The sequence below is a fragment of the Macaca fascicularis genome, chromosome 7 (assembly GCF_037993035.2).
Source record: "Macaca fascicularis isolate 582-1 chromosome 7, T2T-MFA8v1.1".
In the NCBI taxonomy this organism is placed as follows: domain Eukaryota; kingdom Metazoa; phylum Chordata; class Mammalia; order Primates; family Cercopithecidae; genus Macaca; species Macaca fascicularis.
In genome coordinates this window covers 129,935,766-129,950,257 of record NC_088381.1, presented here as the reverse complement: position 1 = coordinate 129,950,257, position 14,492 = coordinate 129,935,766, and the positions used below count along the sequence as shown (strand labels likewise).

Genomic DNA, 14,492 nt, shown 5'->3' with positions numbered 1-14,492 from the left:
TTCTGTTTGGGGGATGTCAGCCATGTTTTGAGTGCTATGTAGGTGTCTGAATATAATAGCTCAGCTCCCTCTACTTCTAGCTTGTTGCATCTGAGCCTTGCAAACTTATGAGAACTGGGTATTTCATAGAGGGGAAAGTGCTCTGGACAAGAACTTCTCTAATGAGGAATTACATACACTTTTCTACATGAACACCTACACTTTGCATTTTACCTTCTCAGAATCCTCTTTAGATGCAATTTAATTAATTCAGGTGATCCTTACATTTATATAGCTCCTTACCTGATGTTCAAGCCAGCATTTGAACTGATATATGTTGATTTGTATATGTATTCACCATAAAAGCCTACAGCACCCTGAAACCAAATGAACTGTATGGATCATACATGTAATGCTTATAGTTCTAAAATATATGTCTGCAGTTGGTATGGTTTTGAAGTTAATGGTTTTTGTATATACTAAAATAAGCAGTATCATCCAGGCCCATAAGATTTGCATGTTGATGCTGCAAAACTGTATCCTTTTTTAACATAAAAAATTTTCACACATGTACATATAAGCCATCTGCTAAAACTTTATTGATAAAACCAGTAGCAGCAGTTTTACAAAATTGGAATGATTTTCAGTTTTCATGAACTATCATGAATTCAGTTGCAGCAGACATTTTATACAAACTGGGGCTAATGCTTCTTCTATGTTTCTGTTTTAAACAAAAAGCAATTAGAATTTATCCTCATGCATTTAAATATCTAATACAGAAATAGTGTTTAGACTGCATAAAATATGCTTTCCAACATCACTGTGAGACTGAACATCTGCCTTAAGTATTATTTGCACAAGAAAAACAGTAAAATTCTTCTAATCATGAATTTATTCTTTGTCACAGGTAAAGTTTTACATTTTCTAACATTTTCAAAGGGCGTTTCTAACAAAAAAGTATTGACATTCAAAATTTCACTGATTGGTCTTGTTTAAACACAATACATAATAGTGGATAGTAATACATTAAAACCATTATTATGAAATCTTAAAGACTACAAAAGGTAGAAAGGTATTCTAGTCTTTAACAATTAAAAAACTTCCACACCTTTTCCTATACACAAATTATCCACTGATAGAAGTAAATTTAGAAATAGGATGGGTCATTACATTCTACAGCTGTTTGTTCTGATAACAGCTAGTGATACATTCATGCTTCTTTAATAAGAGACACCATGAATCAATAAGTCATACTATGAGAAACACAAGGACACCCACATGGAATGTTCTGAAGATTGTCAGAAGTTTCTAAAATAAGGGTTCAACTCTTCTGAGGAGAAATTTTTTTTCTCTCTCTCTCGAACCTCTGGACCACATAGGAATTCTCTACTGGAAAACTAGAGGAGGAACTATAATAGCATCCGGGTCAGAAAATGCCTGTGAAACACTGGGAGAGGACTGGGTGGCTTCTACCTTACAACTAACAAAACTGGCCTTGAACAATCAATTTGCCAAGAAATTCTTCTAGTGACTTAGAAATCTAGAGGAAGACCAGATTTTATACTAAACCATGTTATACTTAACTATCCACAAAAGTGAAATTTATAAAATTATTGACTGCCTTTGACAACCACCAAAATTCAGCACAGTCTAGTACATATAAATAATGTATTAAAGTAAGCACAGAATAGAAAAAGTACATGTTTACAAGGTTAATACATCTGCAGCATCCAGCTGTGAGTAGAATAGTAATACAAAGCACATTCCCTGCTAAGAACAGTGTACTCCATGTAGGGTAAAATCTCCTGAAAATCTTCTAAAATAGTTACATATGTTCAAAATGAATGAATCATTCACATTTACATTTTTTTCATGAAAGTTCTTCAAGGACACCCATCAAAAGTTGAGATATAAAGGAAAACCAATAAAATATTTTAGAACAACAGAGCTGCACACAGTATGCATATGGTGAAACATAAATGTGTGAATATGAACAACTGTTTCAGATGCCATATGAAGACCAAAAATATTGAGAAAGTCAGATTTATCTTGCACTGTGAACACAAATAAAATATTGCTATGAAATCTTGGATGTACCTTAAAAATGATGTTTTAAATCTTTACTTTTTCTGGGAGACAATAAAAGGGCGTTTATGAAGAAAATGATTATACGAGTGAAGAAAGTTACTTGGGAGGGGAGAGATGGGCCAGATTGATTCTTCAAAACAAAAATGATAAAGTAGATTGAAGGACCTTTTTTGGCAGTGGAAGAATTTTTCTAAGTACTGTATTCAAATCCACTTTGTAGGGGAGGAAAAGCTATTCCATGTAATACTTTGCCTGTATTCAAAGTTAGATTGTTCTAAAGAAAGGTCTGCACTCTACTCAAAGGTTGGTGAACTGGCTGAAAACGTAGATTTGCAATTTGTTATATGATCACTGTTTGAACAAAAAAATTAGAACCCAATTTTTCTAGCATCTCAGAGACAGAGCGGCTAAAGACCATTCAACTATAACTTGTATTCAGACAAATTACTGACATTCTATGAATATGGCCCACTGATTGGCAGGGCTCTAAAACTGTCAATTACTTTGATATATTGACATAAAGGGTTGATGTGACCTTCATATAAAAATAACAAGCTATCCTATAGTCTTCAAAAACACTGCAAGTCTTCAAAAATTCAGCAAAATGTCTTTCCATCTATCATCTTGTCATACTTACGGCCATGATATATAGTGGGGTCTCAAAATGTTCATTATATTAATGAAGGAATGAATGAATCCTGTTCCTACAACCACCTGGTAAAAATAGGCAAAATGAATATTATTATTCCCATCTGATAGATGCAACAATGAAGGCTTGAAGAAATTGTGACTTGATATTTTAGAGCTCATTAATGGAAGATTTGATATGAGAACACAGGCCTCATCAACTTTAATCCAATATTCTTTACACAACTATACCTTTATCTCTGGAATAATGCCAGGTTCTGCAAGTTGCTATAGCTACAAAGCAAAGGGCAGTCAGAAGACACATAGTCTCAAAATGTTTCTCAGATACAAATCATTGGCCAGGACTCCCCCTTCACCCGGAGTGACTATCAGTGTTATCTTTCCAACACCCATCTACTTGTTCATGCAACCTATACATTAGCATGGGTTATCTTTTCATTCAGAATTCAGAGCTGCTGTGTGAGCCAGATGCTTATATACCATTTTTAATTGATTTGTACAATTAACTATGATGGGGCACAATCACAAAGTTTCCTTTCTCTTGGCAGGAGTGGTAAATGTAAAGTGATATAAACTAGCAACAGAAGGTGATTTTCTATGATGAATCAGTAATAACACAATTAGCACTTTTTATCGACAGATATTTAACTCATTGCTCAACAAAAGAAGATATTACAGAGTCACTAAATTTGGGATCACATCTTCGTAACCTTCAGAACTTTTGGGTTAGATTCCAATGGAGGGAAAAACTCGTACATAGGGTAATATAAATTATGAAATTATTGGTTTTTTTCATCAATCTCCTCCTCCAATGTAAAACAAGCTCAATATCATATAGGTGAAATTTATTCTAGACTGGAAGTTGCTACGTTTTATTTGATGGATCATATAAAATATATGAAGCCTTTCCTGAGAGCATGCACTTTAATAAAATTTGCCATAGCAACTGGAACTAGAAATAAAAGCAAATAGGTCATAAACGGTGATACAACCAGACAATGAAATATTATTCAGCACTTAAAATAAATGAACTATCAAGCCCTAAAAAGACATGAAAACTTACACGACCATCCCTAAGTGGAAAAAAAAAAAACAATCTGAAAAGGCTGCATACTGTATGACGTTCTGGAAAAGGCAAAACTATGGGGACAGTACACAGACCAGTGGATGCCAGGGCTTAGGTGGGAGGGAGGAATGAATAGGCAGAGCACAGAGGATTTTTAGGGCAGTGAAAATCTTCTGTATGATACTACAATGATGAACACACGTCACTGTACATTGGTCACAACCCATAAAATACACAACACCAAGAGTGAACCTTAATATGAACTATGCACTTTGGGTGATAATAATATGTCAATGAAGGTTCGTCAGTTGTAACAAACATACCACTGTGGTATTCAAAATGTTCACAGGGGAGAAGGTTGTGTTTGGAGTATATGAGAACTCTCTACATTTTATGATCAATTTTGCTGTGAACCTAAAACTCTAAAAAATAAAATTTATTAATTTCTTAAAAAGTAGATCTCACAGACCAGCTTTTGCCTGAAAATGTAGGTCAAATCTTATCCCAATACTATAACAGAAAATATTGTAACAGAAACCTCTGTCATAATAAGGTACACAAATACTAATTTCTTATTCACAAACTTAAAATCTATACTGAAATTAAGTTTTAAAATTCTGGAAAGGACTTTGTATTTCACAATAAAATTGAATTTGCGGCTGCATTCATATGGTGGCATAATAAAAGACTGTATTGTAATTTGGTAGAGATGTGAATTAATAAAGATTATCATAACCCACAAGGAAATATGGCAAAATTAGGAAGCTTTAGTCAAGGCATTCGCTATAAGGAACTTGACAAAGAAACACTCTCAAAAAAATAAGCATGGCCCTAGAATGCAACTATCTTAAAATAACTTACATGAAAATATCTTTTAATGTACATGTTCCTCACTTAATCAGAATTTTTACCTGCAGACTTCTGATATTTCTTCTTAAACATCAAGATTTTTATTAAACAAGATATGTACTTTTTTATTATGGACTATCAACTGGGCAACACGAAAAACTTGCTTTCAGTAAGAAATTTTAGGCCACCAAAGATTTTGCATTAATTTGCATGGACTAAGACATGTCTAGTAGAATGATAAACAATCCATTGGAAAAACTCCTGCTTTAAAAATGGGTTGAGTCTAGGAAAAAAGTATTGGTCTATCTGCCAAAGTAGGGACACTCCCAATGTTGACCTTTACCTATTTCATAAGCATACCCCAAATGTATTCAGTTTTTAAGACTAGTTTTAGGCACAGAGAGGTAAGCAGGGCTCTTTGTTTAGGTTATCACCTCTTTCTCTGGAGGCTACTGTTTCCAGTTCACTCTTTCAAAAAGCAAAGGGTAGCAATGCCTTTGACTATTAAAACACAGAGCTTGTAAGAAATGTGTCAAGTTTGTACAGACCTAGCATTCCAGGGTCTCACTTACTGTCTTGCAAAGGGCATTTGGTATTTAATTATAAAAGTCAAAAATACTAAATATCCTATTTGATGCTATAATGCTTTTCACTGCTGGAATGGAATGATGCATTTCCTCCCCCAGATACAAAACATATCCATTTATATTGAATGGAAGCATAGACTGACAAACAAGTGTCTCTATTTCTTAATTAGAGACAGGGTAATAACTTTCACCTTCCCTAAATCCTCTGCCTTTCAAAGGGGGAAAGAGACAATTACAGAAAAATACATTAAGCCAAATATTCAAGCTTAATAAAATATCTTATTGTTTACCTAGATTACTTATCAGAATCTAGTTTTCATAAAGAATATTTAGAAACAAAAAAAAATTGTTAAATTGTTTTATCCAACTGCCATTCTCCAACCCCTAACCCTGAGTCTGGAACATTTACACTTTAAAAAGTCTTGTTTCTTGTGGTTTTTTTGAGACAGTCTCACTCTGCTACCCAGGCTGAATGCAGTGGCATGATCACAGCTCACTGCAGCCTCGAGCTCACAGGCTCAAGCAATCCTCCTACCTCAGCCTCCTGAGGAGTTGGGACTATAGGTGCACACTACCATACCCGGCACATTTTTGGTATTTTGTAGAGACAAGATCTCACTATGTTGCCCAGGCTGGTCTAGAAATCCTGGACGCAAGCTGTTCTCCCACCTCGGCCTCCCGAAGCGCTGGGATTACAGGTGTAAGCCACCATGCCCAACCTATAAAGTTCTTTTTGAATGAATAAATTTTGTATAAAACAAACAAACAAAATCCCAGCAACTAGATACTTCCAGGGGGAAATGAAGTAAACAAAAATAATGCATAAATATGGCAATACAATGGGAAGTTAGCCTTTTCATCATCCTCAAAATAAAACCGGTAACACTGTCACTCAAAGGCATGAACTAAAAATTCCCACTGAGAAACCTTAAGGCAGCATTAGTGAGCAATGGAAAGCAGTTAGCAATTTAGCAGCTTCATTCCAAGAAGGGCCTCAGACCCCCATGACTGCCTGTGAGCTTGTTCTATAAAGCCTCGAGCTGTTTCACAGGTTCCACAGTGGATATAAATAAGGTGATTATTGTCCGTGTGTCTAGGATACAGTTTTGTGACCCAAGGGAAACAAAAACAGTCAAAGCACCATAGGAGAGGAAACTCCCTCTGAGCCTGCAGGCATCCCCAAAGCCCTAAACAAAACCCAAATAGGAACTCTTCAGAGAAAACTTTCTATGATGCAGAGAAAAATCAATGTGGAAAAAATGTCCAAATTGGAAGAGGACAGGCCTGGAGTGTTATTGTTGATTCTTTTTTTAACCTTACACCTGAATATTAGAATGAAACTTTATAAAAGGTATATTCCTGGGTGTCCTCTCATTCTTCTTTGGCAGAACCAAGACTTCAAGCACATTTTTCTATTTTAAAAAACTTCCAAAGATGATTCTCTGACACCCCCACCCCCACCAATTTCCCATATAATGCAACCAAGGCTCACTGCCAGTCCAAGGCTTCCTAGACGCTTGCCCCAATAAATTCAGCCAATGTTTCACCTTCCAATACTCACAAAAAGGAACTCTACTGTTTATGGCACATAGTTAGACTAACTTAACAATTGTATATTGGTAAGCATTATTGTATAATGATGACTAACTGCTTCAATGTGCACTCACAGCACTCCAAAGAGATTTAAGTTCTGTGCCAGCCCAAATAGCACAGGGCTAGACAATGAATAAATTTTGAATTAATGAGAAACAACCTTCACACAATTCTCCAGACTTGATTAGGGGGATGCTCTGAAATCTATCCATGTGGTCAAGAAGAGAAAGTGTGCACCATCCCCCGGTTAGAACTTCTGGATCATTGTTACTAGAAATCTCCACAGCCTTCTTACCTACCATCTAACTCCTTCACCTTCCCTACATGTTTAATTATTCCCTACTAAAGGCCCTAAGCTAAGGGATTCTTCAATGTCTTCATGTTTCTCCTTAGTTGGGATACCTAGGAATCAAAACAACGCTTTGGCAATTTGATTATATGAGGAGTGTAGCCTCGCACTTCCCCATCCCAGAATCACGTTTAGTTTAAAACCATAAGTAGCACATGACTGATTCACAGCACCTGGTTACACTAAACTTGAAGTGGTTTTCTCATGAAGACTTCTCTAGATTAAACGTCAACAAAGATTTTTCTAAATTCTCCAGAAACTCTCCTTTTTACTCAAGGTTTGAATCACTTGAGAACAAGCCACTCTTAAAAACCATTTTAAAAAGTAGTATCAACTGAATTTCTTTCATTATGATCTCATAAGGGAAACAGTGATCATTTGTTCTGAATAGAGCATTCCAGTCGAACAGATAAGTTTTGAGAGCCGTGTTATGAGAGTATTTTTAAATGTTTGCCTATCAGGATATAAAATGGATATGCAATGTAGGTTTTAAAGAAAGTGTTATCCTTATACCTGATGTAAATGATGAGTTGATGGGTGCAGCACAGCAACATGGCACAAGTATACATATGTAACAAACCTGCACGTTATGCACATGTACCCTACAACTTAAAGTATAATAATAATAAATAAATTAAAAAAAAAAAAAAAAAAGAGTGTCAGTGTAGTATCACATCATTTATTTTACTTTTTTTGATCACAGTTGAAATATGCAGTCAAACTGCCGTTGTCACCAACTCTTTTGATGAAGGCGACAAGGTGCCTTGTCCATTTATGAATGAGAGCTGGAGACAAGGAGAGGCCTTGTTCGTGATCGATCAAGAGGTACACACAAACCATCAAGGATGTGTACTCCCTCCAAACTAAGGAGATAAATGCAAAGACTTGGTTCTACCACAGTTGGACTCTGTTAAGGCTCAATTTCCTCCACATACCAGGCTTATCTCTGATTAGGCTGTCCTGATGAAGCCTCCTTTATTTACAAATCCAGCCTGGCTTCATGAGCCTATCCTTTTTACAGCATCTGAAATCTGGTTTTTGTTTTTCTCCAGTGTTCCAATAACTTTTGCTAGAAAGAGAAGATACATCTTAAATATTTTCTTTTTCAAGCATGACTGTGAGGAGGAACTATGGAATGCTAACTACGTGCCCAGCTCTACGTTAGGCACATTACATCTGTGGTTTCACTGATACCTTTTCAGACACCTAATGAGGCAGGTAGTATTTCCACTTTCCAGTTGAAGAAACCAGGACACAGGCTTGCTAAGTAATTTTCTTAAGGCCCCACAGCAGAGTTTCATGTAAACCCAGGCTAGGATCACAGTTTGTGCCAACTTCACTGTGCTATGCCAATCTCATTGTCTTAGAACAGTTTCGTTTCTCTCATCTTTAAATATTTTTTAGAATTCTCCAAGTTTTAGAAAAGTGATAGCTAGTTGATCTGATGCGTCTTTTGGTTTATTAGTTTACTCTCCTTGCGTACTACTCCCTGGAGGATTCTAAATGTATCCAGCACATTTATTTATTCTTTAATTCTTCCATCAGTGTGCTGTATGACTTTTTATTTTGTTGTAAATGACTTTGCCCAAATGAATAATTTTTAAGATAAAAATACTTTTACCATTTCAGGATTATCCATCATTTGCTTGGTTCTTAGATCAAATAGAATAGAATGTTCTTTAACAACAGTTTCCTCAAAAGTAAAAGGAGATACCACATGCATGTTCTAGTCCTGTTTCTTTATCAGTAAAGAATATACCTCTATCTGGTTTTATGACATTTACAAATAATTCTTTCCTACTCACTTTTCTGCCTTTAATATACTAAGTCCTCTGCTGCAAAAGGATAACCAGGTTTTTAGGAAACCCACAGTGATGTCCACACCGAATCATCAATTAAATCAAATTGGTGGCTATCAGAGGAGCTCCTTTATTTAACCTAACTCTAGTTTCTACTTAAATAGTACTTCCTCTGGAAAGAAAAGAATTTTGGTTCTCAGATAAGATCATCTAAAGCACAGTGACTGCCCAAGAGGTAATGATAACTTGTAAAATATTATGAAATCTACACATTGAAAAGGCAGAAGCTGTGTTTCAGGCTCACTGGCACCTAGGACTGTGGAGAATATTGACATTCGATGTCAGTTAATTTTCAATGAAGGATGTCAGAATTAATAGTGCCTAAAGTGAATGACTGCAATGCCATACTCTTTTCCCTCTCACAAACATGGTGATGATTCCTTCCCTGATTTCATGCAGGTGGAATGCCGAGTATAATACATCCAAAGGCATTACAAATTCTTCTTATGTTAGGGAAGGCAAGACACCCCCACCTCCAACAGTTATGTGGCATCAGCAAAAACAGAGTCCAAAACAACGTGCATCACACTGGGAGCCAGTGAAGGAGAGGAATGGAGAGCAGGTGTTCGGCTGCCTGGTGAATGGTCCATTTAAAAATTCAACAATAGTCAGAGGGGAACAGGGAGTACAACAGCCACCGCCGTAATTGGTGAAATCAGGATTTCTCAATTCAGTGTAAACTCACACCCTAAAAGAAGGCACACTATAAAGCAGATTTCCATCAACGCAGCACATCATTTACTCTTAACAATATTATTTTAAAAGCCTGCTCTTCAGGCAAAATCACTGAAAGACCTACTCAAGCAACAAAAACCAGTGCTGCTTCAATGTCAGATCTCCCTATGAGATATTAATCATTAGCCGGAAGAAATAGGCAAAAGCAGTTTTTTTTTTCACTGCAGAACCAACTAATTATCTTTCATAACTCTTTTGAAAACCAAATGTAAAAGCTCAAGTGAAAAACATGTTAAATGCATTTGTGTCTAGACTTTGCCAAGAAAATAAGGGAGTTTAAGTGCACAAAATCAAAAGATCTTACTAAACTAGAATTTCAAATCAAGGTAAAAAAAATCAGCCACATATTGTTATATATCTTGTCTTCAGCATTTTAGATTTATACAATCAGCTGAGGGTGAATGTTGCTGTATATTCAAGATGTACATGCATCCTATTTGGTGAGTAGCACCAACATAGTAAAATTATAAAAATAAAAAATGCTTTTCAGGCATTCCTTCCCTTAAAATGCTGCACATTCCTGTAAACTGTATCATAAACAGACCATTGGAAGGCAGATCAAGCACACAAATATCTTCACTATACCAGCAGAAAACCTTAAAAATGGGTGGGTCTTGGGAACAGAAAATGAAGTATAGGTGATTATTGGGTACCATGAAACAAGGATGCAGCAGCAGGAAAATATGAGAAGGAAAAATTCAGGGCTGTCTGTACAATATATACAGATTTTTTTCAAATGTAAATTTTAAAATGAATGCTGCTATTATGTTACTGCATAAAGGAAAGCATAGCGAGGCTGTTCCACTTCCCTTTAAACACAGGGCAGAAAGAGATGTGAAAAGCCAATTCTTTGTGCTGCTACTTAATCAATCGCACTCAGTTCTACTCAATGACTTAGCCACGCTGCAAAGACCACTCAGCAGTTAATGGATATAATGCTGGAAAAGCAGTCTGAGCTCTCCCAAAGAAAGGTAGGGTAAAAACCCAGAGGAGCATGGTTTTATTACATATTCCTAATAACTGAGCAGTCATATACATGAAACTCCCATGACCTGAAAAGTAATTAAGGTATTAATTTGTTTGGCAAATTCTCATTCTTCCCTATGAAATCATTTCATTCAAAGATGGAACCCTGAAAGCATAGTAGAGTTATCCTGTGCCCTAGTCTGGTCTTGTCAGGATAACCATTACACACTGTAAGGAATAAATATGTTCTTCAAGTGTTACAGCCTACGCTTACAATCTGTCAAAACGTGGAGCTGAGGAGGAGTTATGTGTTTTTAACTGTATACAGCCATCACTAGCTATCACTCTTCCCACAGACAGGAAAAAGTCCACAATGAAACATAGAAACTAAAAATAGGTGACTGAGCAATTGCTCAGAAGAGCTGCACATTGAGCGCAGGGATTAAATGTACATACATTCTTTCCCTATTTTTTTATTAAAGCCAATTTAAAGTAATTGAAATTAAGGGCCCAGACCTAAGAATAAGGAAAATAAACATGCACTGCATAAATATGTAAAAGTAAGTCACAAGTAAAATCCCATGCTCATAGCCATACAAGATCAGTGTTCTGAGTGGCACATGCCCAGACTGCAAGTAGTGACTAATATATGTTGCTGCAAATGCCATAAAAAATGACAGTTATAGGCACTTCAAATGCTCAAAGAAAAACTTAATGTTATTCCACACAAGCTGAAAATATTTCTCCATTCACAGGTATTATAACATGTTCACTTTGAAGAGTCAATCAAATCAATATTTATTAAAGACCCACAGTGTACAATTTACTATGCTCTAGTGATGGAAAATACTCAATTTAAAAAGAGCATGATTTACATGCAGTACATTCAAAATATTAATATATGAGTATATATAATTGAACATAGAAAAAGTATAATCCAAAAGAACACCAGAATCAGAAAAATCAATAAATCTATGACTGAAATAGTCTTGTTTTTTGTTTTCTTCTTATTCTGTAAGAACTTACTGGGTGAGAAAGACAGCATAAAAACCTTGAAAGTTACAAGTTTGAAATCTTACATATTCAAAAGGAGACAAGTTGTCTTAAAACAGTAGTTTCTGAACTCTTTTCTTGCTTCAAAATGATTCATCTAACCAAATCTCATAGAAACCACAAAATATAAGATAAAAGAGGTATTAATACAAATTTATTTTAAAAGTGCAAGTTTATAATATTTACTCATTAGGTAAATAGGTTCTTTGATAAAGAGAAAAATGTGAAATAAGAGTTTATGGATTAGAGTTAGATTCTTCTATGAGGCTCAGCATCTGATTCATTTCTATATTTTGGAGTTTTTTGTACCATATTAAGAAAATTCTGATTCATCCACCTAAATGGTTGCAAATAGTAGCATTTAACAGCTCCCTTGCAATCTCAGGTTACTCTTTAAGCAAACAGAGACAGCAGAAGAAGCTTCACCCCATACCCTGAACCAAAATTCAATGATCTATTGGCACAAATTAACTCATCAGTGGTCTCAATTGTGGTCTAACATTTTCCATATGGACACTTCACTGTGTATGTGTGTTTTTAAAATTACAATATTTAAATCCAAATCAAACCATTGAGAAACCCAAAACTCCCACTCACAATGTCCTAGGGGTTAGTGGAATCTGTTTTTGAAACCCTGAAACCCTTGCCAGGACACACTGACTTGGTGTCAGTAGACAGCAACACAGGTAACCAAGGTGGACACAGCACACAAATGCAGGTTAGCAAACCTAGGATTCCAACAAAGTGTGCCATCTGCATATCTGCTGGCCTTTGGTTTCCTTCATCTCCTCCCAATGATCTTGTTCCTCCTCTCCACTGCTGTTCTGGCCCAGGGCAATCCAGCCAATCATCTCTTTACGCTTCATAGTACGCCTGTTATAAACGGAAATCATCAACGTGACATCAGACAGCTGAAAGAGGGCCACCTGGAAGACAAAGGTCTCCTTATAGACAGGATTGGGCTGACCACGCCGAATGGACGTCTTGCAACGGGACATCTCTTGACCCACAGAATTGAGGAGAAAGAGTTTTCCATATGTATCTAAGACACAAAAAAAAGGGTGGGGTGGGAATGGTAAGAAACATTAGTGCTCTCTGTTTGGCTGGACTAGTCATAACATTTATATGGGCTACACATTTCTCCTTTCAACATACTGATCAGTATCCTTAAGCCTGGTTCTTGCTGTTGGGCAACACAGCTTGCATGAATTATTAAGGAAGGGAATTATTACCTGGAGTGCCTAATGTTTCATGTGGCTCACTATCCAGCACACATTGCTGATGTTCATTAGTACCTCTTCGTGCACAGGGCGTATAAATACGTACACAGGCATATGTGCAATGGTGTTTGTGGGCAGGCACAGTTCTTCATCTACATTTATTTATGTAACAAGATAAATATACACATTTTGCTCTACATGATTTTTTTCATAGTCAAATTGCTATTTTATGCCTGAATTGGAGAATTCTTTTCTCATTCTCTACATATTCGTAAGTGTGTGTATGTATGTGTGTGTGTGAGAGAGAGAGAGAGAGAGAAAGAGAGAGAGAGACAGACAGACATGGTCTTGCTCTGTTGCCCAGGCTGGGGTGCGATGGCATGATCACAGCTCACTCCAGCTTTGACTTCTGGGCCCAAAGTGATCCTACCTCATTAACCTCCTGAGTAGCTGGAACTAGAGGCATGCACCGTCGTGCCCAGCTAATTTTAAATTTTTATGTAGAAATAGGGTCTCCCTATGTTGCCCAGGCTGTCTACATATCCTTTGGATCATCTCATCCACTCCCGTATTTTCAATGACATCTACCAAGTCCATAGGTCTGGCCTCAACTTCTCTCCCAAACTCAAGATTCAACTGAATACTACACTTCTTCTCTTAAAACCCTACACTCATCTCACACTCAATATGCCCCCAACTCTAAACATTTGCTGTTCCAGTGTTCCCTATCCCTGTGAACAGTAGCATCATTCACCAAATTATCCAAGTCAGAAATCAGGACTTCATTTTTCACAAGACTGACTTCCTCATTCCCAGTTCACCCAATCAGTCACCACGTTCTGTTGATTCTACCTCTCAAACGGTTCCCAAATCTACCCACTTCTTTCCATCCCCAGTGCCTCTGAACTCTGTGTACACTGTAAGCTCAGGTTGCCAGCATTTCTCACCTATATTACCTCACGTTTCCTCACTGACCTCCTAGTCAGAGGACTCCCAGAGCAATCTCTGTAAAATACAGATCCGGACATGTCACTCTCACTAATAAACACAAACTAAGTCTTTAGTACTTCCCACTAGTCTCAAGATAAAAGCTCAATTTCTTGGTGTAGACTTTCTTCTTCGGCCCTATCTTCTAGTCTCATTGCTTACCACTGCTGCCATTATATGCTGCATTCTACTGCATTGAACCTCCTCCCCTCCTCCAACCCAATTTGTTCTTTTTCTCTTTCTCATCTGTACATGCTCCCCGTGCTCTGTCATCCGGACCAATATTCAGCCTCATATGACTTTTGTTCATTGCGTTCAGTTTGGATATCACTTTATCTGGGAATATTTGCTGACCTTTTTGACCTTTTTCTCTCACTCCCACCAGTTCAGATAACCCTCTTATAGTCTCCACTAAAACCTAGTTTTAGCCTGTTTCAGCACTTACCACCAGTATTATCACTGCCTATTTACTTGTCTGCAAAGATGCAGTTTTCCAATGGTAGACAGAGGGAT

At 36.8% G+C, this 14,492-nt stretch overlaps 1 protein-coding gene across 6 annotated transcripts in view; it reads right to left on the bottom strand.

Moving 5' to 3' along the window:
• Positions 1 to 7,837: 7,837 nt before the first annotated feature.
• SYT16 (synaptotagmin 16) overlaps positions 7,838 to 14,492 on the bottom strand; it is a 287,967-nt gene continuing 281,312 nt past the window's right edge. For all 6 annotated transcript variants that reach the window (XM_073997493.1, XM_045396531.3, XM_045396532.3 and 3 more), the window contains one exon: positions 7,838 to 12,814. In XM_073997493.1, coding sequence (XP_073853594.1) covers positions 12,501 to 12,814 — 314 coding nt within the window. In that variant the 3' untranslated portion in view covers positions 7,838 to 12,500. The remainder of the gene's footprint in view (positions 12,815 to 14,492) is intronic.